General features: G+C 39.6%; 1 protein-coding gene across 1 annotated transcript in view; it reads left to right on the top strand.

Moving 5' to 3' along the window:
• Positions 1 to 23731, top strand: part of dok6 (docking protein 6) — a 36827-nt gene that overhangs the window by 4584 nt on the left and 8512 nt on the right. The window contains 2 exon segments of the mRNA XM_035682113.1: positions 19750 to 19857; positions 23568 to 23682. Coding sequence (XP_035538006.1) covers positions 19750 to 19857; positions 23568 to 23682 — 223 coding nt within the window.

Here is a 23731-nt window from a genome sequence, read left to right as displayed (position 1 = left end):
AACGTCTGATGCCATCAGTGGGATGGGCTCCTCTTCGACGAGCAGAATATCATGACCTTTGAGTAATTTGTGCGTCAGTCTCAGTCCAGGTACATGTTTCCCAGGTTAAGGATCGCTGTGGTAAATAGAAAAGGTCAGCTGTTGAGTGCCCCCCAACCCCTTCCACCCCCCACCCACCCTCCTCTGTCCAACGTTTCGTCAAGCCTCAACAAAAATGGTCAATTTAAGTTTGCTGTGGGGTGAGTCAGTCTGCTATTCAGTCTCCCCATTCACAAACATGTTTTGACACTTCAAAAGGAGCTGTAGATCAGATGTTGGCTCAGCGGTAGATATGTAATATTTTAAGAGAACGCAGAGCACTTCACACGTAGACTTCACACTTAGATAAAATGTTGTTTCCCACCACAGTAACACCACAGTATTATCACCAAAAGAAATAGCACCAGCAATAACCTCAACATTAACTTGTTTTACATACAAACAAATGTGCCGTGAGAATAGGACCAGAAGAGCATGATTTTACTTCGTTCCAGTTATTTAAAGTGGAGATAATTAACATTTGTATATTAACAATGGATCATATTAATACAGGGGTTGTACGCAGTGACAAACCCACAAGTAATTATCACCTAACGCTTGCAGTTATTGTGTTTTCGCTTGTCTTGGTTTAATTACCTGTAACTTTACTGTTTCATTTCACTCTCACTGCTTTCATAGTGTTGTAAACTACTATGCATCTGTCCGGCACCAAAGAGCAGAGAGACAGTGTTGGTATGAGATCTCATTTCATCGATGAAAGTGAAGGATTCAGCAGCTTAAGATCCAGGTCTTTCCCTCAGGAGAGAGTGTGTATTGGACTTGGATTCATCAGGTGGACACAAACATGACTCCAAATAAATGCTACTGTAGCTCATACGGTGGAAGTGTTGGCATACAGTTGACTTTTTACACATCCAGCAGATATGGAGAAACATTAGCATTCGTTTGGAGTCATATTTCTGTTCGGCTAGCACATATAAGTACAATATTCGCTCTCCTTTTAAGTCTGCTTTGGATCTCCACTAACTCATCTGTCTTTTGTGGCTAAATGCAGCAATATGTTCCCCAGCTAGTCGCTAACTTTGTCTGTCTGCTGTTTGGTGCTGAGCAGGTGGCTTACAGTGGGTTTATTGAATTTTTGTTTTGCTGAAAACAGCTGCCTGTGACTGAAACACTAAAGGCTGGAGCTGGAAATGAGCTGAAATATGCTATTAAGCTCTGTAGAGCTGAGGACAATTGAAGAATTGGACTTCTAATTCTTTGTTGTGTATGCGACAACACAGACGCTCAAATAACACACTAATTTGATCAATTGTTATTATAAAGATATTGGTTATAGCTGCTTTCAAAATATGATGACAGTCATATATTTCAAGGCTAGACCACCTTGTATGCTACCAGATTTTGTTTTGGTGCCCAATAGCACATCATATCCCAAAATTCCCCTTCCAGCTTACTTTTGATATCTTGAAACTTGCCTGTGAGCTGTGTTGATTTTCGAAAACATCAACAGTGAGCTGGAATACAATTTTGAGATTCAAAGTTGCAGTTGGGCATCTTCAAATAAGGGAGTATGTCTTCATTGTGCTGGATTGCACAGTTGGTCTAACATTTGCCTGATCTCCTTTATATCCAAGCCCAAATAAAATTAAAACCAACAAACTGACTTAGCTCTTAAAAAACATACTTATTATAATATGTGTATTGCATATTATAATAAGTATATATGTTAATGCAATTCATAATAGCGAGGATAGAACTGAAAAGGGACAAAGTTGTGTTCTGCTGCCATCTAAGTGCAGTTACTGTACGAGAGCGCCTTGGTCAAACCCGAAATGTCAAAGCAGAAAACACATTAAAAATGCATTATGTCTGGTCCAGAATGAGGAGGAGTGAAAATACAATCAGCTGAACGTATGGATGTAAACAAATAATCAGTAAACCAATAATCGTGGCTGCAGACTGAGAGTTAAACTTATTCATCATCCAAACACAAGGATATCATTTGCAAAAAGATGGGCTACTCTCCTGTTTATAGATTTTCAGAAGTGATTTGGGGTTTTAAAATTACTTTTTTTTTCACAATCTTGGGCATACATACAGTTTGTTTTGGGGTAAATAACCATCTGTAATTTAAGGACTGAAAAACAAGTGACAACTACTGTAGCTCAGTACTTATTGGATTCTTTCCACTTTAACTCTTATAGTAAGGACTATTTTTGTTATAGTGGTCCATACCACACTACAGCAGACATTAAGGAGTACTGGTAATTTGTTAAGTCTGTTTGAGCGGATCAAATTACATGGTGTAGTACTCCTACCAGCTACACTGGCTCTGTGGTTAGTCACTAATTATGAATGTTTACTCACAAGATAAATGTGAAATTCATGTATCTTCCCATCTTTGCTCTATTGGGGAAGAAATGAAGTATATAAATACTACAGTTGAAGAACTAATCCATCAGTCTTATAGTATTTTTAGCAAACCTGCAACTGTGGTTCCAGCTTCTTAAATGTGAGAATTTGCTGTTTTCATGTTTTTATATAATTGTAAACTGAATATGTTTGTGTGTGTTTGAGTGTTAGACGAAAAAAGCTATTTGAAAATGTCACCTTGGACATTTCGCAGGCTAAACAATTAGTTGATTAATGAGAAATAATCTGCAGATTAATCAATAATGAAATAAATTGCAGCCATAATTTCATTGCAATGTCAATTTCCTTTTGACTTTTTCAATTTAAATTGTTGTTGCCTGTATACCTCTACACAAAACTTTGAGGTTTGTCCACTTGCAACCAGTTTCAAGCAAACAATAGTAAACAACTTTCGAGACTTTTAATTCTATTTATGCACCACTGAACAAAAGACAATATTTCACAAACTTGGTCTTGCTTCAACTTGGACTCAACAACAATTTAGAAACGTTTCATTTATAGAAAGAAAAAAAAAAAAGCTTTTGGAGACCTTTGATACCGGAGTCTGATGCTAAGCTTGCAGTTTACACTGGACACCGATAAAGACATTAATGGTGCAAATAAAGCATTTTCTAGCCATTAAGTATGAGAACAAAATCAAGAGTTATTAGTCTTAAAGTACTTTCCTGGACCAGATGGTGCTCTCCTCCAATCTCTGTCTCCAAATATAACAGTTATTAATTGTTTTATGCCACTTTTGTCTCACTCAGCTGTTTTTGACCTACTAGAGGGTATTTGTGTTCCGTGACCAGTGGCCTTTACGTGGACAGAGTGTATTGTACTGTTGTGTGGGTATGTTCCCCTTTGTTGGGCTCACAAGCACCCACCAAAGCAGAGGCAAAGGAGTGGAGAACAATGTGTCTATTGTCCAAGATGGCACAGCCATTTAAGATAGGATCTTGCCACTTCCATGCACTCACTATTAACAATGACAGGCCGTCCAGAATGCTGCATGTCAGGATATTTTTCACCCCAGAAACTGTACTCGTCAGTGGAGCGTAGAAAAGACACAGCCAGCTATGTTAGAATTGTAGTAATTGAGACTTCCAAACAACATGGATAAATGTGACTGTGGCCGTGCAAAGAAATCAGATTATATCAATAAGGAAATCATTAGATTGTTACATCCAGTGGCCACAATTAGCTGTGTTCTCCACTCCATCCCTCTGATTGCCAGATAGAAACTGAAACTGTAGCAGATTTGAGGATTTCTAATATGCCTAGTTTTGCTTATAATTTTATTTGTGCCTTGTGGGTGCATGAAGCCTACTTTCAGCTCTTCGCGTGATAGATGTTTTTGGACTCGGTGCATTAATTCACAGATATGCAGGGCTATACATTGTGTGGTCATTTCCTTTTGGTTTTCATCAGCTTCCTCCATCAGACAAAGACCTGAAGACAAATTACCAGCTCTTATTGGCCCTGATGAATTGCATCTCTAGCAGGATATGGGAACAACAGCCCAACAGTCGTTTTTCATGGTGAAAAATGTGCCTATATTATAAAGTCGCTTTCATAAATAAATCTCTGCCCGGACCCCACTTGAACATTTCGCATCATTGATTCCTGTTGCTCTTAATTATCAAAAAAGCTTTTTGTTGTGAACAGGAACAAATGTTGTTATTAGTAGTTAGTAATGTCTAAAACTCAATTGATTAAGTAATGCACCATAAAAAGACCAGTGGCTAATAATTCCCCACTTGTATCAACACTCTCCTTTCTTGCCCTCACTCAGTGTCACGCTCTCAAAATACCAATACTCTCTTTTAGCCCTCTCTTCTGTCTTGCTCTCTCAGCCTCAAATCCGTCCACTAACACATGTTACACCAAGCTGGCACTGTCCATAACAGCTTTGTGTTCCCAATGTTTTCTGATGAGCTGCTTTGTAAAGTGCAAAGTTCTCTAATCCCATTGGGGAAGAAGTCACAGCTCAGTAGAAGAGGACTCTCTTCATGGCTATTTAATCTTTCCAATCCCCTGCAGACCTTTCCCCCCAACAACAGACTAGATTCAACAACATAAATTTAAGCAAAAGAAGAGGGAGCAACGTTATTATCCAACCGCATTTAAATTTTTCCTTTTTGTTTCAGTTTTCTGGCTTTCAGGTCTTGGATTGTATATCAAGTGTAGAAAACATAACAGAACATATTTTGAAGCAGTTATTGCAATATGTTTATAATAATGATGAATCATATGAGGATTTGTATGCGAAAGCGGTCGCTTGTAGCAATGAACCCACAGAGAATTATTACCCAACTCCGTGGGTCGTCTCAGCTCTATGCGGCTTTATTGCGACTCTCAGCTCATTGTTTTAGTTTAACGGCTCACAACTGCCCTTAATGTTTTGGTTCACTTTCGCTCTAATAAGCAATGTTTTTGGCCACAGACAGCTGCTGATTTCAGCAAAAAAACAAAAAAAACCCAGTTGATTCGAGCTACAACTAAAGAATTCCCTACAGGGGTTGATGGAAACCAGTGGACGTACATTCACCAGGTGGCAAGCAACAGGACTCCAAAGAAATGCTAATGTTGCTCTGTATGTACAAAATGTGCAAATAGGCAACTGTATGCTAACAAGTCTGCTGTATTAACTTGACATTTGATAATATGTTAACATGGTGTTTAGAGCTTCTTCTGCCCCCAAGTGGCCTAAAACATCATTGCAGATTTAACAAGCACGTATTACGTATTACAGAATTTAACAAGAAAAAGCTAACATATCAACACCAATTATATCAAACAAAAGTCAGACTTTCAATTTTTCTGATTCAACTTCATGTTTTTTTGTTTTGTTGGTTCATCTCTAATTAATCTGGTAGTTAAATGAAAATGCAACAGTGAGCTGGTTTAAGATCAAACACAATTCTAGACAATTCTTCTACATATTTAGTCTATTTTAGCCTAAATTAATTTTGAATTAATTAATTTTGGCTGTTACTCCCTTTCATGTCATTGAGTGGTTATTTTGAAAGACTAAGACTGTTTCTATTTACTACTGTCTGTAATGTGATGTTACTGAGAGATTTTCCTCCACCTGCTTCCCGAACAATGAACTGAGAACAGAGTGTTGACTCAGAATATTTATTCAAGCTGTTAAATATTAAATTTCGGCGATGTGACCATGAACAAATTGGATGTTCTGCACAATCGCTGCCACTGTTGTCACAAAGTTTGTTAGCCCAGGATTTGTCTCTCAGTAGTGTTTTACAAGAGAATGTTTACTAATTTCTTGAGTTTTGGTAAAAAGGTTTTCAATAACATTCATGAAATTAATTAAATTTCGAAGTTGAGTTGAGTTCATTCCTCTAATAACGTTAGCTGTGGGATTTTTAAAAGGTGAACGTATTTCGCACCAAATTCAAGTTCATCTGATCGACATATTTCACCTCCCACGCAGGGCTTGGCTCGGGCTTTACAGTTCTCTGTGGTACGGTATTGCTACATTGTGCAGATACACTGGAGACTCACCTATAAAACACCAGGCCTAGAGGAATCTATCATAGCTCCATTAACACTTCTGCTTCATCCTCCTCTCCTCGCCTTCCTCCCCTCATTAATCAACAGACCAGCCCTCAGGGCTCTACTCTGCAGCTAAGCTCACTTTCAGTTTGTGTGTCTCTGTTTTGTGTGCGCACACGGGCATTGTGTTTATGTGCATATGTATACATGCATGGGAGCTTTCACAAGTGCTTGTGCGCGTGGATATGTGCAAATTTCCAGAGTTTTTTTTTTTTTCTGTATAAACCTGTGCCATTAAATCCAGGATAAATTCCCACAGATGTTATCAGGATAATAGTCCTATAATAAACCTCAGTGGTTTCTTTTAAACTGTTTCCAAATCCAATTCAGTCATTATGTGATCATTCAGATTTGTAAATACTGTTTCAAAAGCACACCTGATGAAGTTATTCTTAGAGGAAAAAAAAAAAAAACGTCCCACCTACCTTTTTATATTTGAATCAGGATCTATAATGAGTTCCTCTCCTGCTGTTACCTTTCATCAGCCTGCTTGCCAAGCACATTCAGTACAGTGTGCAGCCAAAGATAGCCTTAGCTGTGTGTGTTAAGGGGCTTGTCTTTGTGTCTGTGTTCTTAATTTACTCAATGCGGCGCATAGGTAAACATTATTACGGCCTTGCTAAAAAAAAAAATCAAAAATGATTACACCTGATCTGCTTTAAATGCAAGCAAATAGCCTTGTTGAATAATGTAAATTTGCTCAGGCTGTCGACTAAACAAGGCTGCTTGTTAGGCCCTGTATTATTAATGCGTTGTTAAAAAAAAAACCTTGACCTTGAGTTTTTGTAGTTGAGTAAGTAGGGGGGGAAAAAGCAGGCAGTTCATGTCACCTGTCTGTGTGGGAGCTCTGTTTGTTTCTGTTTGTTTGGAGATGAGTTTGTACACTCCACTCTCCTTCCCTCCCTCTTTCTTTCTCAGGGGAGTTCTTTTAATAGTAAGGAGGTGACAGTTTACCTCTCACTGAGCACCGGGGTGACAGTGTGGTTTCTGCCCAGCTCGGCATCAGTCGCTCCAGCCGACTCGCTCATGTTGCATGCGAAGCTGCCCGCTTTTTAAATTCGCACTTCGCTCTAATGAGCAAAAATGACCTCAAGTGTAGGCCAAGGCAATCTGATCCCCTTTCTATTAAACAGCTTTTTAATATTTCCCCAAGAATTATTGTTCGGGGAATGAATTTTGGATAAGGTCTGCCAAGGGAAATGGAGCACACAAAAGTAGCCTTGGCAGTGGCACTTTGAGCGGATCATTTAAAGGTCATAATGGGAAAAATAATGGCTCTTAAGCATCATAAAACAATTGAAAACATGAGGTTATTGGACAAAGTTTTAGAGTGAAATTTATAACAGAAGAAAGAGGAGTTAATATGGCAAACTTTTGACCCATCATGAATCGTAAGTATGCCAGCAGATTAGGATTTAGCTAATTTAACAAAAGGAAGTTTGAAGTTGAGAGCACACATTAGGGTCAACATTAACTGGTGTTACACCACTCACGCACACCTCCCTCCCTCTTGCTCCCGACTTATGTTCCCAGTTGTTCGCTCACATTTCAGAGAAATGTCTGTTGGGCAAAGTGATAATTGCATTCCTCAATGATTTCATGCTGAGACACACAATGACACCGAATCACAGCCCACTTACTCCAAGGGAGTGTGTTCTTTGGAAGGAAATGAGACAAAAACAATATGACCAACTCCATCGGACCCCGTTCTTTGATGTAGAAGTAGACTTCCACATTTCCTCTCTTTCGCACACACACACACACACACACACACGCGCGTGTTTATTCCCCAGCGTCCTCTTTGATTTGCAGACCAAATGTGGCTGAGTCAAGTTAGTTCCAGCAAGCACAAATCTCTGCTTTCTGGTTGTGACGGAATAGTTGTTGCAGACACAGAGCTTGCCTGCTAACCGTATCAGAGAAGCAGCCCGAACATCAGTGAGCGAGTACCTCTTTAGAATTAATCCTCAGGGAGGGGGGTGGGGGGTGACTGCACCAATGCACAAGGATTACTTCTTTTAGGGCTTCTGATGAAATTCAAATAACAAACCCTTTGCACAAAGTGTCCTGGAAAACACTCTGCGTTTCGTAATATCCTGTAAAAACATGCAAATATTTGCTGGAACACCGCACAGTGGTGTGTGCCTCATTCGGTTTCACAGTCTTTATTGATATGATAATCAAGTGGTCAGCTAATGGTAATTAAGCTAGTCAATTGGTGGAGTTGCATCACGGTTGTGTCGGCCAAAGCTCCTTTCATCCTCTTACTTTGTATTCTCTTCCCACAGGGGCTAGTCGGGCCACTTCTGAGGCACTGTATTTGTTTTCCATGTAACAGCCCCTCACCTGTTGGCCTAGATGCTAATTTTGCTGGAAGCTGCCGGCCCGAGCACTCACATGCTAAAGTGAAAAATAAGGCTTTGCCTACATTACCGCTAGACCTAAATGGAGTTGTGTGCATTCAGGCCGTATCCCTCTTCATTTATGGATTTAGTTCAGTTTAACATTCAGTCTGGCTAGAGGATACACAGTGGTGGACAACTAATTCCAGTCTCATAAAGAAAATAACACTACTCCGTATTGTTGCTTTCTGTCTATCGTGGTCTCGGTGTGCTTGTCGACGAGGGTATTCTGCCATAGTCAAATCCCTCTTTGTCTGCGTGTTATTGTCTGTGAACGCTTCAGCCTTGTACATGGCTTAAATGGAAATTGCAGTGTGTGTGTGTGTGTGTGTGTATGCAGAGGATTGCTGACTAAAGCTGTAGTACATAAAGAGGTTTGGGTGAGGGATGGTTTAAAGAGCGGGCAATTGTCATAATGATGACTTAAAGCAAAATTGCCCCACCGTAAAAAATGTTTTACACATGCATGCAAGTCCACCGCTGCCTTGTAGCCAGCAGTGCTTGCCAACCTCAGTGTCACTACAATCAATAGTGGCTAAAATATACGACGGAATAACTTTGCCAAACTGAAGTAAGCAACATTATAAAACTGCATTGGTAGATTATGGGATTATGATTGCAGTGTAATCCCTTTGTCCTCTCCTCTCTCCTTTAAAAACAGTGTTTTTTCTCCCAGCCTTTCTCAGTGTGACTCTGTCCCTGCCCCAATACCCCAGGGTGGATGTTGGTAAAGCCGACATAAGCAAAATACTGCCCTGTATACGCCCTAAAAAAATAGATAAATAAAAAATCCCCATCTCCTCTTTGCTCCTTCTCACCTGAGAGAGACACTTCAATATTGACCTACATCTCCTTCAGAATAATTTGGCTGCTATTTTTGTGCTGTGCCTAAAAAAAATGGCACTGCTACAGTAGCCGCGATGGCTAGATCCGCATTGTGGGTGACATTTTAACTAATGTTTCCCTGCTCAAGGCTGCGCTTCCCGGCATGGGTCAAACATCTCCCTTGTCTCCCTCACAGTAATAAGAAACAACAGTAGAAAATACCTCCCCCTGCACACAACAATGTTATTTGCATGAGAATTGGAAGCAGGGATGGCACGAAAACTCTCGTCTTGGAGCTTTCCGGGGTTTGAAAAACAGCAGTGTATATGTTGCCTCAAATTTGGGCTAAGGGGACGAGGGATTCTCATGAATGATACAGCAAAAAAGTAGACATCATGATCTGCCCCCAATGTTCTGGCCACAAGTCCTATTTAAAAGCATCATTTATCATGAATCCTAACTGAGGGCTGCAGCCAGTTCCCTCTATGACTCTGGCCTTTTCCAAAACCCCACTTTTTCAACAGCTTCTCTCACAACCTCATGATCAGTTTCACTCCTCCAAGCTTTCTCTTAAACCAGCTTTCTTTCTTTTGGCCTCTTATTTCAGTTTCTTTCTTTCACGCTCTATTTCACTTTTCATTCTTCCTGGCTTCCTCTCAATCTCTCGATGGCCCTCTCTTCAGATCTTTATTTTCTGTCCGTTACATGGTCATTTTAATACCATCTACCCTTGCAGTCTTTGTCATATCTGGTAGACAGACCCTTTGCTCTGGGGGGGTGAGGAATCAGCTGGAACCTGTTGTCCTTCATATTTCATGCCACATTGTGACTGGGATTCAGTTCAGCTATGAATACTCCGTGTATATTGCCACCCAGTCACAGCCCAGGCCATAACAAGTGAAAATAAGGGTTACTAATACTATGATATTACATTTCGGGACCAGTTTGGCTCATGAATGTTTGATGAGAATGTCCAATCATGCATAGACACAAGAAAGAGATGAGGAATGGGAGAGGAGAAATTTAGAAGAGAGCGGGTGACGACAGAAGGGCAGAAGGAGAGACAGAGACGAATCAGGCTTGGAGAGAAAGTGAGGAGGGGGAGTGTGTGTATGTGTGTGTGTGTGTGTGTGTGTGTGCGTGTGTGTTTTTGGGATGGAGTGGGGGGCAGTGATTACTTGCTGCTGAGGTAGCACTGCATTACACATGAGGATTTGGAATGGCCCAGATAAAGTAATCTATGATTAACTGGGGCGAGGCTGGCTCGCCACCCTGCCAACAGCTGTAGTCAGGGGCGAATTATAAAATTATGGGATGTCCAAACATTTTAGATGCGGCGGGAAATATATTTCAGTACACAGCGGGGTGGGGGTGGGATGAGAGTTATGTATCAAGTCAAAGGTGACAGCCGGCGGCTAGGGAAGAGAATGACAGAGGGGACAATGGTGCAATTAAGAATAACTTTTGTAGTTGTCGCATTTGGCAGAGAATTGTTGAAATGCTGGAACAGTCCTTGGAGGATTTGGGGAGGGGGAGGCTGGGGTCATGGCTGGCGGAGTGATCACTGCAATGATTGCTGTAACAACTGTCCGACCTGATAACAAATCAAATTATAAAGATGGACACCGTGGCACAGACCCCGCCGCCGTCTGAAATTGATTGCCAGCACCAGGAGCTGATATTGCCGGGCCTGGTCTGTCATAGTCCATCAGGCGTCATTATCACCAGGGGAACGCTAAACCCTATGCAGAGCTGAATGGGGAGGAAGACTTCTTCCGCACTACCTCGAGAGTTTGACAGAAGAAAAAGCAAACACAGATAGAACCATGCTGTGTCAGATGGTTTTAAAAAAAAATGTTTTCTTTGTGATTACAAGGTTAAAAATGTATTTCTCTTGTTCAAAATCCTGTTAAAAATAGCTCAGTATTCTACATGCTAAGTACCAGCTAAATCCGGTCTGTTATCATCATATCTGAGTGTTGCGGGGCTACCTTGATTGAAGTGCTCTCATGTCTTGTATTGCCAGTAAGTGCAGCAGTAATCATCTTTAAATCATACTTTGTAGGACACATGAATCATCGAGAGGGTACAAACCCGTCCCACATTTGTCCGTTTTTTATGAAATATCTGAGGAATGATAAATGCATTTGCGCCTCTGAGGTATTACGATTGTGTTTCAATATTCACTAGTGCTCCTGAGAGTCTAACAGGCAGCTATTTTTATTCTGCCATGTGATTAGTCATTTACCTGAAGCAGGCTGTCATTGGAAATCATTTTCATGTCTTTAGACAGTTCCTCAGTTCATCCAAATGACAAGTGATTTTGCCTGTGGGGGAAATAGGGCCTATATTTTATTGAGAGGCAAGACAGTTCTTTAATAATGCCAGGAGTTTGATAATGCTCCGTGAAGTGAATGGACTTTGTGTTTGAGGCCACTTACAGAAAATGACTAAGGCTTCAAAGATGGCTCATTACTGAGACCCATGAGGTGTCAGACTACCTAAATTCTCTACCAGACCTCTCAGTCACGGTTTTACACACTCTTTCGTCTGACAATACTATCTGCTAGGAACCCAAGTTAAACTTTTAAGGCATTTACTGTTATAGTAGATGTCATTACACCATAAAGTAAAGTTATTTTATTTGTATACAGATGTGTTCTCAGTTTCCTTTTGAGCATTTTATCGGAGCCCAACAGGCAGTCTGCTTCCATCTGTCTGTCTGGGATCATACTTTGGCTCTAATCCTTCTTCCGGTCTCCTCCAACAACAGTCTCAGTGTGGTTGTCGTAGTAGAGCTGGTGTTGATGAACTGGCTGCACCTTGCCAAGTGCCTCCTGAAGTGTTTTCCTTGCCACAGTCAGACCTCCCTAAAAGTGAAGGGATTGCCCTTGAAATGTTCTCTCCAGCCCGTTGCTTTTGCTGCTGCCTATTTTACACAATGCCTTTGCTATGTGTACTCATTGTTTTTTGATAGTGTAGAATCATACAGAGATTAATTTCAGAGCTGAAGAAAGAGTATCTTATTCATATCTTCCACGTTGTTTTCACAGTGTATTCAACCTTTTTTCTCAATTTTTTTGTGTCTCAGGTTGTATACAAAATTGATTTCTTACATGTCTTTAGTAACTGTCTACGCAGAATACAACATGATAACAAAATGATAACAAAATGATAACATGTTTTGTTTTTTTACCATTCAAATTTACACATTTGCACCTTTCAGTCAAATTGAATGGGTAGTGCTAGTAAAAAAGCAATTTTAAAGCAATTTCCATTATACATATTTTCAGTGGAATTCAAATTTTGACTTTGGCTAGGCCACTCAACAGTCATTTCAGTGTTGATTTCACTTGATGCTGGGAGTCATCCTAATTAAAAATGTAAAGCACTTTGAAGCAGGTTCTCATCAACAGTTTGCAATCCACTCCAATTATTCTTTCCTGTATCCTTACAAGTCCTCCAGTTTCTATAACTGATGTCACCACTACTGTTCTGCATGGAATAGAGCTTACATGGATTATGAGCTTAGCCTTGCTTTTTCTAGATACAGTTTTGCATGAGAACCGAAGTGTTAGGTCTTTGTTTTATCTGACCTAAGAATATTTTGCTTTACGAATCCTTCACATTCCTTTCATGCAAACTCTTGGCATGTTGTCATGTGTGTGTCATGGCCACTTCTGGAAAAAGGGCATATACCAGCCTGGATTTGGCTAGTATACTGTTGTGCTACTACCAACTTGACCCACTGCAGCAACATAGATTAAATAAATAAAGTTAACAAATACAAATAAAAAGGTCAAGGCTATAATTGTAGTTTTTCCCCTTTATTAGACAAAAGGACAGTACACAGCGACCCCACCCAGACTCACATTAGGGACATTGCGATTACATGGTCATCTCAAACCCCTTGGCCACCCGGATGCCATTTGTTTTTAGTTCTCTAAGGTATTGTGTGCTTATAAACTAACTAACTATGAATTTATTTTATGTCCTTCCAGGGGACAGCCAGAGTTCTATTTTTGTACATTTATTTTGGAAGTCCATTTTTATGACGAGTATTGTAAAACCTACACTCATAATCTGCTATTGAAAAATGTAGGTTCTGCTTGTCACGCCTGTCCTGGTTGCTAATGCTATTACAATTTTGTGGATCTCTTACAAAAACATGACATACGTGATGTTCATATGTGATCATGCATTTGACATGCACTGTCATGATTAATAAAAATATGTTTTTTCCTGAGTTATGTCCAATTAGTTGAATAAGTCTCAAGTTAAATCCAAATCATAGAGATAACACAAATACATTTCAATGGTTTTTGACATGCCTTTACTAAGGTTGGGCGATATGTTGAAATCCGGCCACCATCAGTTCAACAATCGGTGATTGCCAATATGTTTGCCCATACGTGAGTATGAATGCCCCCGTCACCACCTCAGTAGTTGCAACTGGGAGATGAGCAGCAATTTCACTATGTGCATCAAGCTCTCAATGCTTAAATAACCTAAATAAACCAAATGTCAAGAAAAGAAAAGTCTTGATCTTGGTTGGAGCCTCTGTGAATCACCGTGTTACTGTATTCCCTGACGTCGAACTAGTCGAAATAAGCCCTTAATTCACTGCAGTTAGATGTGAAAATATTCTGGCTCTACAGCTGTTTTTCCTCTCACTCGTTTGGCTCAGTGTGTGTCCTGTGCCACTGAGCAGCGGCTCTCATTCTTCAGAGGCAGACCATTAAATAAGCAAAATAAAATAACAAAAATCCCCCCAAAAATTGGCCGAAAAACGCAACACAACAAACAGCCAATTCGTCCAATCACCCGACCCTTCCCATGACTCTCATCACTGAACGGTCACTGCCATGCAAGCTAAATACTTCTTGGGTAAATTCAAGGTTTTTAAATGTAATTAATTTATCATATTTGTCAATGAGAATAGGGATAGTGGTACACATGTGATAATAATCTCCACTGTATTGATGCAGTAGTTCACATACAAACATACTTACAGAGGCCATTTTAAACCTTAAAGAGAAAGCAAATGAGTTTTATTTGTTTTCCTTACATTCATATCTGTTTTTGGTCTTCTTACTTATTAATGAAGAGGACAGAGACACACATGGTACACCCACACCACCCACGACCATGGTTGGCAAGTTTGTGTTGAAAAAATAATTTTCTTTAATAAATCATTTTAAGATTGTGTTAATGAAGTGTTAAATTTTAATGACCCAATCTCGTTTGGATTCCAGTGGCCCTGTGGGTTCATCCCACCTCCCAGAATTTAAATGAATACACAATAATATTACTTATTTAAATCTTGATGTAAGTCTTCTCATTTTTGTGATCCCTGTGACCTGCTGAATTTTTCTGTTCACTGAAAGCACAATTTCAACCACTGGATCTAATGAATAATTTTGTCTTCAAGAGACTTGCATATCGAGGCTATATTTGACCTGCTATGAGGAGAAGTGCTGGTATGGTAGTAATTATGTGTGTGTTTATAAGCAAGTACGTGTTGTGTGTGTGTGCAGATGAAACAGCCTTCTCTCACTAACTTTTAATGACAAGCCTTTCACTCAATAATCACACTTTGAGACTGAGACCTGCCAATCAGGCCAATGGGAAAGGTACAGACTTTGGAGTTCATATTAAAGCTACATTTCCACCAAGCAGTCCAGTTAAGTTTGTTACACATTAGAATCGATGCTACCAATAGAACCAATCTATTCTGTCCTGTTTTTTTGTTACATCTCTGTTAATCTATAGCTGATAGAGTCATCAGGAAACATGGAATCTCTGTCTATATGCTGATGATACACTACTTTATCTGGCTGTGTTCTTCTGATGACACAGGACCAATTGATGCTCTTTTAGGTGTATTTTTGTGCCTGGATGGATGTCATAAAACTCTTACAGCTCAACCAGATTTACAGAATAAACTGAACTGTTAGTTATACAGTCCAAGGTTAAGAGAGAAACTGGCTCTAAAATTAATTTTTTTTTTAGACTTCAGGCAAGAGACCTTGGTATTATTTTTGACTAGGAACTTAACCTCAAGACTTGTGCAGAATATCACCAAATAAGCTTTTTTTCATAAAAAAACAAAAAAACACCTAAAATCTCTCCCCGAGTGACACAAAGAGACACATTCACTCATTTGATTTAATTTCTAGTGGACTTGACTGTTGTAATGCTCTACTACCCTCTACCCTACAAAATAAATACAAATTAAGCTGTTAGTGCAAGTTTACGGAGGAAGACAATTATAATTCTAATTTCGTCATCACTCTAGGTCTAAACCTCTGTTATCATCCAGTAATTAAATTGGGACCAATGAGCAACTTATGTGAAGAGTATTTAAAACACTGTACCTTTTTGTGCTGTTATTGCAGTCTTGTTGTTTTGTTGCTTTGCTACTTCGCCCTTTTACCATCCTACCACCACCATTGTCAATGCCTGGTCTACAATTACCCAGGGGGTTCTCCAATTGGATATAGGATTCTCCTTCTAAAAGTCAATGTAATTGATGGGGTCAACACCAAAGTCTCTTAATTTATCTGCATTTGTGTTTGCTTGTGGTGTGATTGAAATAAAGTTGGACTGATTCATTGTGAGTAATGGTTAGAGTAGACATGACTTTTGAAAACAAGAAACAAAGTAGTATAACTTGATGGAAGTAAATCAAAGATTCAAGGCTCAAAGAACCTAATATAAAAAATGCAACCAATCACATCTCATTGTTGATGAGTTGCAGGGGCAACAGAATTGAGTGGCTGTGGAAACAAGGTTGGCTGGCAAGCCTCTGAACAATGCAACAATCAAAGCCACAGGAAGTATTGCTTTTTGGTCATAATCCTTCCATTTTGCCTACGTAAACATGCCAAATTCAATTTTGTTTGTAATTTACTTCATGCATGCAATTTGTTTTCTCCAAATTCTCTGTACTAAAAGCTTTGCCATGCCTACTTTGTGTAATTGACCAAAGATATACCACAGAGTAGGTGGAAGTGGAATTGCTTTCTCAAAATAGTGTGAAAAAGACAACTGAAAGAAAAAACTAGGATAATTTTATTTGTACCAGAACGGCCCTTTTCATTATTACTTTGTTTTGTTTTTTTCTGGAACTGATGAGTTGGTTTCCAGTGCCAAACAGTGTATCCTGCACTGTTCTGGCATCAAATGAGTTGCACCAAACCAGCAGAGAGTCTCATTCACGTCTGTGTAATTACAATCAGTGTAAGAGTGTCTCTGAATAAGAACCACCAGCAGCTCGAGAATAGGACTGCCTTGACAAAGCATTGACAACTGTGGAACAGGCAAAATTAAGCCCTCTCCATTCATACCCCCTAGTTCTTATTATGCACAAGCTATCTCACTGAGCTTGCTTTTGTGCCGGTATAATTACTTAATCTGAGCACTCCTAGGGTGAATTACTTTGTGTGCTGCAAGCAGGCAACATTGCTTTGACTCCATCTCCCAAAGGGGTATTGAGGCTAGCTTCAATTATACAGTTAAAAAATCACAAATATGATAATCGCCATTGTCAAAAGGGATCCACATCTATGCTTGTGTTTCTGTCAAAGCAGCAGTTTTGTTTTATTTTTACAGGCATCATTATGGAAATAAATACAGTATGTTCAATTTCGAGCAAAATTTTATCACCCCTTTGTTTCCTTACTTCTTTAAAGCATTTTATGGACGGTGTAGAGAATGATCCACAGTGCATTAGAGAATGTGTATTGCACTATTTTGTGTTGTTTGCTGTTTATAATGGGCCTGGACAACACTTAACTAGAATGGAGGCCCATCAAGGCAGACCGATAAGGACCTAGGGATCCACTCTAGTCAATTACTGCAAAGTGCCAAGTTCAACTCAGTGGGCCTTTTATGAAGTACACCAGCTGAGTAAACAAATTAATCGTACATCCATGGTTCCCCAACACAACCATGCGGCCCAGGGCAATCATACATCAGGCAGAGTGATAGCGGCTGTCTCCACCAGGAAATAGAAGGGTCCCACTATTAAAGATAGGCAACCACATAGGACTCATAAGCTTCTGGCCATCACACTTATTCTGCCTCTCAACTGCACTGTTATTTCTGCATTGGCTTTTTACACCTTGACACTGGTTTTATAAAGAGCAAGGATATGTTTCGAAATTCTGGCATTTCTAAATGCTACCTATTGTGGGATGATCCAGATCACACAGAACAGCTATTTTTATTGATCCTCAGAGACATGGCTGTCCAAAGAAAATAGTGTATTTCCAAATTTGGGGGGATCAAGTGTTTCTTTAGGGGTTGAGAAAATTCTCCTACTTTCAAGCCAAGTGAACTGTTTTAAAACTCATTGTATTAGATGAAAAATGCATTGTATCAGAACAGAAAGACTATATATGGGGTTACAATGACAGATACATATACATGTTCAAATGTGTTTGTTTTGTGTGCAGTCTATCTGTGATAAGAACTAAAAAGTCTTGTATTTTGTAGTGGATTTGTGGGTTCGCATAAGTATGTGTGCGTGTACTGTATTTGTATGCGTAACTTTTTCATGATTTGACCTTGAAGTAATCCGATATACAACACCCATGTCATCTTCAGTTGGTGGATGGGCCAGTAATCAATACAATGTACAGTAATCTGCTGCACCAGAGAGAGAGAGATACAGAGTTTGTGTGTGTGTTAGTGTGGGATTACATTGTGTGGCAAAAAAAGGGAAACGGACTGTGTGCTCCACAGCCTTTCATAAATGGAAGCACATTACTCCATATTGAAACGGAGTTAGAGAGTTGTTAAGCTTGTACAGCAGAGTGCAGTTTGTCTAAAGCTCTTGGGAACACAAGTTGTTTGGTGAATTTGGAATGTGCTCTAATTTCAATTTTGGAAAAATATTTGCATGTGTACGCATGTATTCTGAAATGCAGTTAAATGCCTGAAACTAGTAAACTAGTAAATTCACTCAGGAACTGGGAAATAAATGGATCACTGAATAAATAAAATACACAGAATTTTGGATATTAATTAATAGGCAATAAAGAAATCCTTGAATAAATCAAATTATTTTTTTAGGTACCTACATTCCTTTTCAGGAAAAATATGTGAAATTAAATATCCATTTCTCTCACGTAATTTGAATTTATATTTTTAATACTATAGCATTTGCTGGGCAGGCAGTTTTGGTGGGCATAGCTTTCAGAGGAAGAGGACATTTACACACTTTTAGGAAATCAAACCCAATTTTTCGCCAACAAAAAGATAACAAATAACTACTGAGAGACTGCATCTGCTTAATTTGGATCCAAGTGTAAGGAATTCTAGCTCGCTTGATGATATTGCTTTCACTTGTGTATGGGATATTCACTTGTCCTTCTATCAAACATAACTGCTTGAATTTTCCTAAAATTCCCAGTCCATGATCACTCTCAGTATTGGCACTTGGCCATTAAAATTGAACCTCTAGTTTAGGCAGTGGTGCTGTACATTGTTGAATTCAGTACTTGGATGTGCAGTTTCTGAATTTAACATTTTTGTGATATTTAATTTGTCTATATCCATTGATTCATACAGCTAGCTAGGCAGACCTATTAGGGCCCTATTCATACTGAGATTGCCGTGTAAACACAGCTTAACCTTGCTCAACTTTTGTCCTCATCCTAATCCTTCATCTCATCAAAGTCATTTGTTAGAGAATAACAGATTCTTTAATGTACTGTAGTAGATGCCCGAATGTCTAAATGACCTGTCTGCTCATAATACTTCCATGAACCCATGCATGCAATCAGAGGAAGAGTAATTATAGTTGGCATTGACCAAATTGAAAGCATTTACTAAAGTCCTAAAACTCATATAATACACAATCAGCTCACAGACAGACCAGTGTATTATCTAAATGCATTAATAATGAGATTATAACATTTGAATGAGATACATTCCAAAAGCTTTATTTTCAGAGGCATTTGATTCATGGGGCATAATGGTTTCATTTCCTCTCCAGAGTCTTGTGTTTGGTGCTTTTACTATCATCTTGATATCAGCTTGCTTAAGTATATAATCAGGGTAAGAAACAGTTTTATGGACATACTGTCAGTGCTTTCCAATGGTTAACGATTGAACCCCAAGGCCACTCTATATTTTGATGAATGGAAAAACAGTCACAGCTACTTTAAATTGTTCAGTTGCTTTGATGTTTGGAGACTTTGCCAAGGTGGGCTGTGATTGTTAATATTAAGCTTGAATTCTAGGGTGTCGGCAGGCATTGATTTCTCTGCTCTCTGCCATGGTATTTCAAGAGATGATTTCTCTGTGCTGTTAATATGATGTCAGGTTGAGTTCTCCTAGTCTGTTATCTTGTGGTTTGCGGGAATCAACTTCTCTGGACAGTCAGTTTGTGTTTTGCTGTAGTCTGTTACCTACCTTAATGTATTTCTTTCTGAGAGAGTTGTGTTTCGGTAACAGGCTTGCCATCGTTCTCTGTTGTCAGATCTTCCGGAGGTGTTGGCTGGTGTTCAAGAAGGCCTCCAGCAAAGGACCCCGACGGTTAGAGAAGTACCCAGATGAGAAGGCAGCGTACTTCAGGAGTTTCCACAAGGTAAACACACACGACTGAAACACCTTATATATTACATTCTGATTAATCAGATTTTCAATCAATTTGTCTTCATCTATTGATCGATCTTTTTTAAAATACTGCACAGCACTAGAGTCATAAGAATATTAAAGCTGAAAAGATTAGTCGATTGATTTTATGAGTAAATATTCCTATTATTTTCTCTATTTATAGATTTACTAATTTATAAAATGTCAGATAATGTTGAGAAATGACATCTTACATGAGAAATTTTTTTTTTAAAGAATCTCAAAAACATCTCTCATGGCTTTAAAAAATTAAGATCGTCATTTTCTCTGTTTCTCTGACATCTTGGACCAAAGATTAATCGATTATTCAAAAAATTAATTGGCATCATGAAATTTGTCATTTGTTGCAACCCTGAACAATATATTTTAATGTAAAGCACTTTCCTAAAATCACAGTGCTTTATCAATACAAGTAAATAAATTCACAAAATATATGGCGGTATCTGAAGCTTTATGGATATGTACAAGCCCTGTTTTAATAATCAAGTGGTTTAAATTAACTTTTTTTTTTACAACAGTGAGGCCTGATACCAGTAAGCCCTGCGATTGATCAAGACGTAGCGACCAGATTGACACAAAATTAGGATTCAATATTCATAATCTCCAGAATATGATTACTGATGATTTGGTAACCCTGGCCTTTTGTCTAACGCCACCATCAGACAACCATTCCCATTTGACAGCACTAAAGTCTGATCTCCTGCAGATAGTCATGGTCCCCAGAGGATCACGAATGGTAAAGTGTGTCTCTGTCTTCTTGAATACCAAAAGGAGATTAAACCTGGTGTGCCTCTCCCATGGGAACCGTCTCTGGCCGAGTCTAAATGCTACTGCTACATCGGCATGCAGAGCACATTCATCAGACAACAGCCAAAGGTTTCATTTTGCAATTTGGCCAACTGGTGGAATTAATTAGCTTTAGCTGATAAAATCTGACGCCAGTGCTCGCCCACCAAAAATGAGGAGCCGGAAATAGTATTTAGGCACAAGATATTTTCTCCTAAAACAGCAAGGAAAATGTTTCATAAAGCAGTATAAGGTTAAGTTATTGACGGTGGGTGTTTTTACATTCTATGAAAACAAGAAAGAATATTAAACCTTTGAAATAAAGGCCATCACTGAGCACACAGCTGTATTACACACTCCTACCGAGAACCTTGTTTTCATCTTCATATAAAAAGTTCTGTCCATTGGCCACAGATGATGGAGTTAAGGATCCATTAAGGCACATTTTGCAACTTTATCTTCTCCTCTGGGGCCTTTTCCCTCCCTTTGGAAAGTAATAATCTGCAGTATAATATATCTCTCTCCCCGCCTCTTAAGCCCTTTGAAATAGTCCAATTATAGCTCATTATCATAGTGAGGGGAGATGATGTTAAAGGAGTAGGACCGTGAACAGTGTTTTATAGTAATGAGAGGAGATAACAGCAGATGATAGGGGACTTTGACACCAGGTTTCCTACATGGCTGCAGTTTGAGAGCTGATTTATTAGTCCCTACCAGTCTGTCTGCTCCCTCATAATCATGAATTAAGTTGGGGGTTTCTCAAATACGGTGTAAATTATACATTTTTGTAATTTCCTCAATTTTCCCCGAAAGCAGCAAGCACAAGCTAGGTACATGGTTTGATCCACTTTGTTAGAATCCCTCGCCGCTACAATATCAGCCATGTATTGTGAATGAAGCATCTCTCTGCCCACTGCATCATGCTGTCACACGGGGCGTCCTGTGCGACTTTAAACCCCCTCCCACAGGCATCTCATACACCCAGCGCTGGAGTGAGCGATGAGTGCGCACATGCACCAGTGCACCTGGTAATGCATCGCCACAAAGATCAAGAAAGGTCCCGTCTGAGGGCTTCATTCAACGCTGCAGTGCTTTGGGAGGAAATAGGCTGCACTGGTGGCTGATTTACAGAATCAACACAAAAGGGATTGGCTTTCTTTCCCACTTTCTCGCTTCTACATACCCCCCCTACTCCCATCTCTCTCCCTCCCTGTGCCTTTTTCTCAGTCGGAGAAGTGCTGGTCCACACAGTAAAACAATCCCTGAATATTTTTTGCAATATTTTTAGCCCTGTGAAATGTTGTTTTTCCGTGTGCTACATTTCTAGAGCTCTCCTGAGCTCCTGACAAAGGCAGCTAAAGTGGAAAGATGGAGCTGTATTTAAATGCCTAAATACTGTATGTGCATATGGAAGTAGAAATAACCAGTAAAGCAAAAAGGGGGGTCAGTTTTAGCCACACAAGTGCCGGTCGGTCAGTTGGTCCACAACTATTGGATTTATTGCCATGACATTTTGTGCATTCATGGTCCCCAGAGGATGAATCCTAATGACTTTGGTGATTCCCTGACTCCTCCTCTAGCTACCGTGGTTGTAGACTCTTCTTTACATGAGATTTAACTTACACCTTTAAATAAATGAGAAGAAAGAAGAGGAGAGGAGATGAGGAATAGGTCTCATCACAAATGATTCACTTTGCTCGGACTCTAGCGCCCTTAGGCTGGGAATGCACCCAAACCTCTCCCTTAGAAACACATCTTCACACACACATGCACATGAAGAGAGACTAAAACATGCAGTGTTACACACTGAACACAAACAGAGAAAGAGATGAGAGGCTGGTAGAATTCACGGCTCAGAAATTCCTTCTGTTGCTTTGTGGCAGTTATATGTATGAATAGCCTGCCCAAGGACAAATACATACAGTATCTGCACAGGGGGAACAAAATCACCTAATCTCATATAAAATATTTAGATACTATCTTTAAGGGGGATAAGAAATAACAAATGAAAAATATCTGCTATCTTTCAATATCCATAGCCTCCTCTTCTTTTTTTCTGTTTCCTTGTTTCGTTTGTTGAAACACTTTTTGAAAATCTGCTGAGCAGAGGATGTCTGACATTAGAGGGGGAATTTATTATATGCAGTGTTATCGGGCAAAGAAATCTGTAGTCCACATATGTTGTGTGTGTTATTAGGTCTGGTCTTTTAACCTTAAACAGTCGAGCTTTACTATACGGGCAGGGAGCCCAGCTAATTCATTCCCAACAATCTGGCAAAGGGCCCACAGTTAGCACACAATGGACTACAATAATGTAATGGGCCTTATCTCCCAGGCAGAGTGAACACAGTGAAGACTGTTGAACAAAATGGCCTGTAAATGCGGGTGATATTCAATTAAATGTAATCTTCTCTTCTTTTTTCATTCGCGATCAATCTCCTGGTAAAGTGATTTAGATGCCTTTGATCGCACTCCTCCCTATTGACTGAAAAAGCAGTTACAAGGACAGGGACCGGAACAATGGATGCACATAGAGACCGAGCATCAGGTCGCATTTTATTCACAAAGTGCTTTTAAAATAAATAGCAGTATATGACATACTACACACACTGCAGCAACCACCAGAGAGCTGACACTGTGGATGATTTCTTACGTTTTGAAAAGAGCTCTTCCTAATCAGCGGTAAAATTACTATTATTTATCTATCCCTTAAGATCACCCACATTTCTGTTTTACTTTGCCATCCTTTATATGCTAAGCCGCTAACTACTATTGCACTCTCAGCGAAGCAGTGCAAGATTAAGACAATTAAGCCTCTGCTGCTGGCTGTGCTCATTCAAGGTAATGTGCTGCTGCCACTCTCCCCTTCCTCTTTAGATCACTGAGCTCCATAACATCAAGAACATTACCCGGATGCCGCGGGAGACAAAAAAGCATGCTGTGGCGATCATCTTCTGTGACGACACATCCAAGACATTTTCCTGTGAATCAGGTAAGTGCCTTTTTTCCCTCCCCCCATTCCAAAATAAAGAGTTCGGTCT

The sequence above is a fragment of the Morone saxatilis genome, unplaced genomic scaffold (genome assembly GCF_004916995.1).
Source record: "Morone saxatilis isolate NCDOM2014 unplaced genomic scaffold, NCSU_SB_2.0 Contig0, whole genome shotgun sequence".
Lineage (NCBI taxonomy): Eukaryota > Metazoa > Chordata > Actinopteri > Moronidae > Morone > Morone saxatilis.
This window is presented reverse-complemented; position numbering and strand designations above follow the sequence as displayed.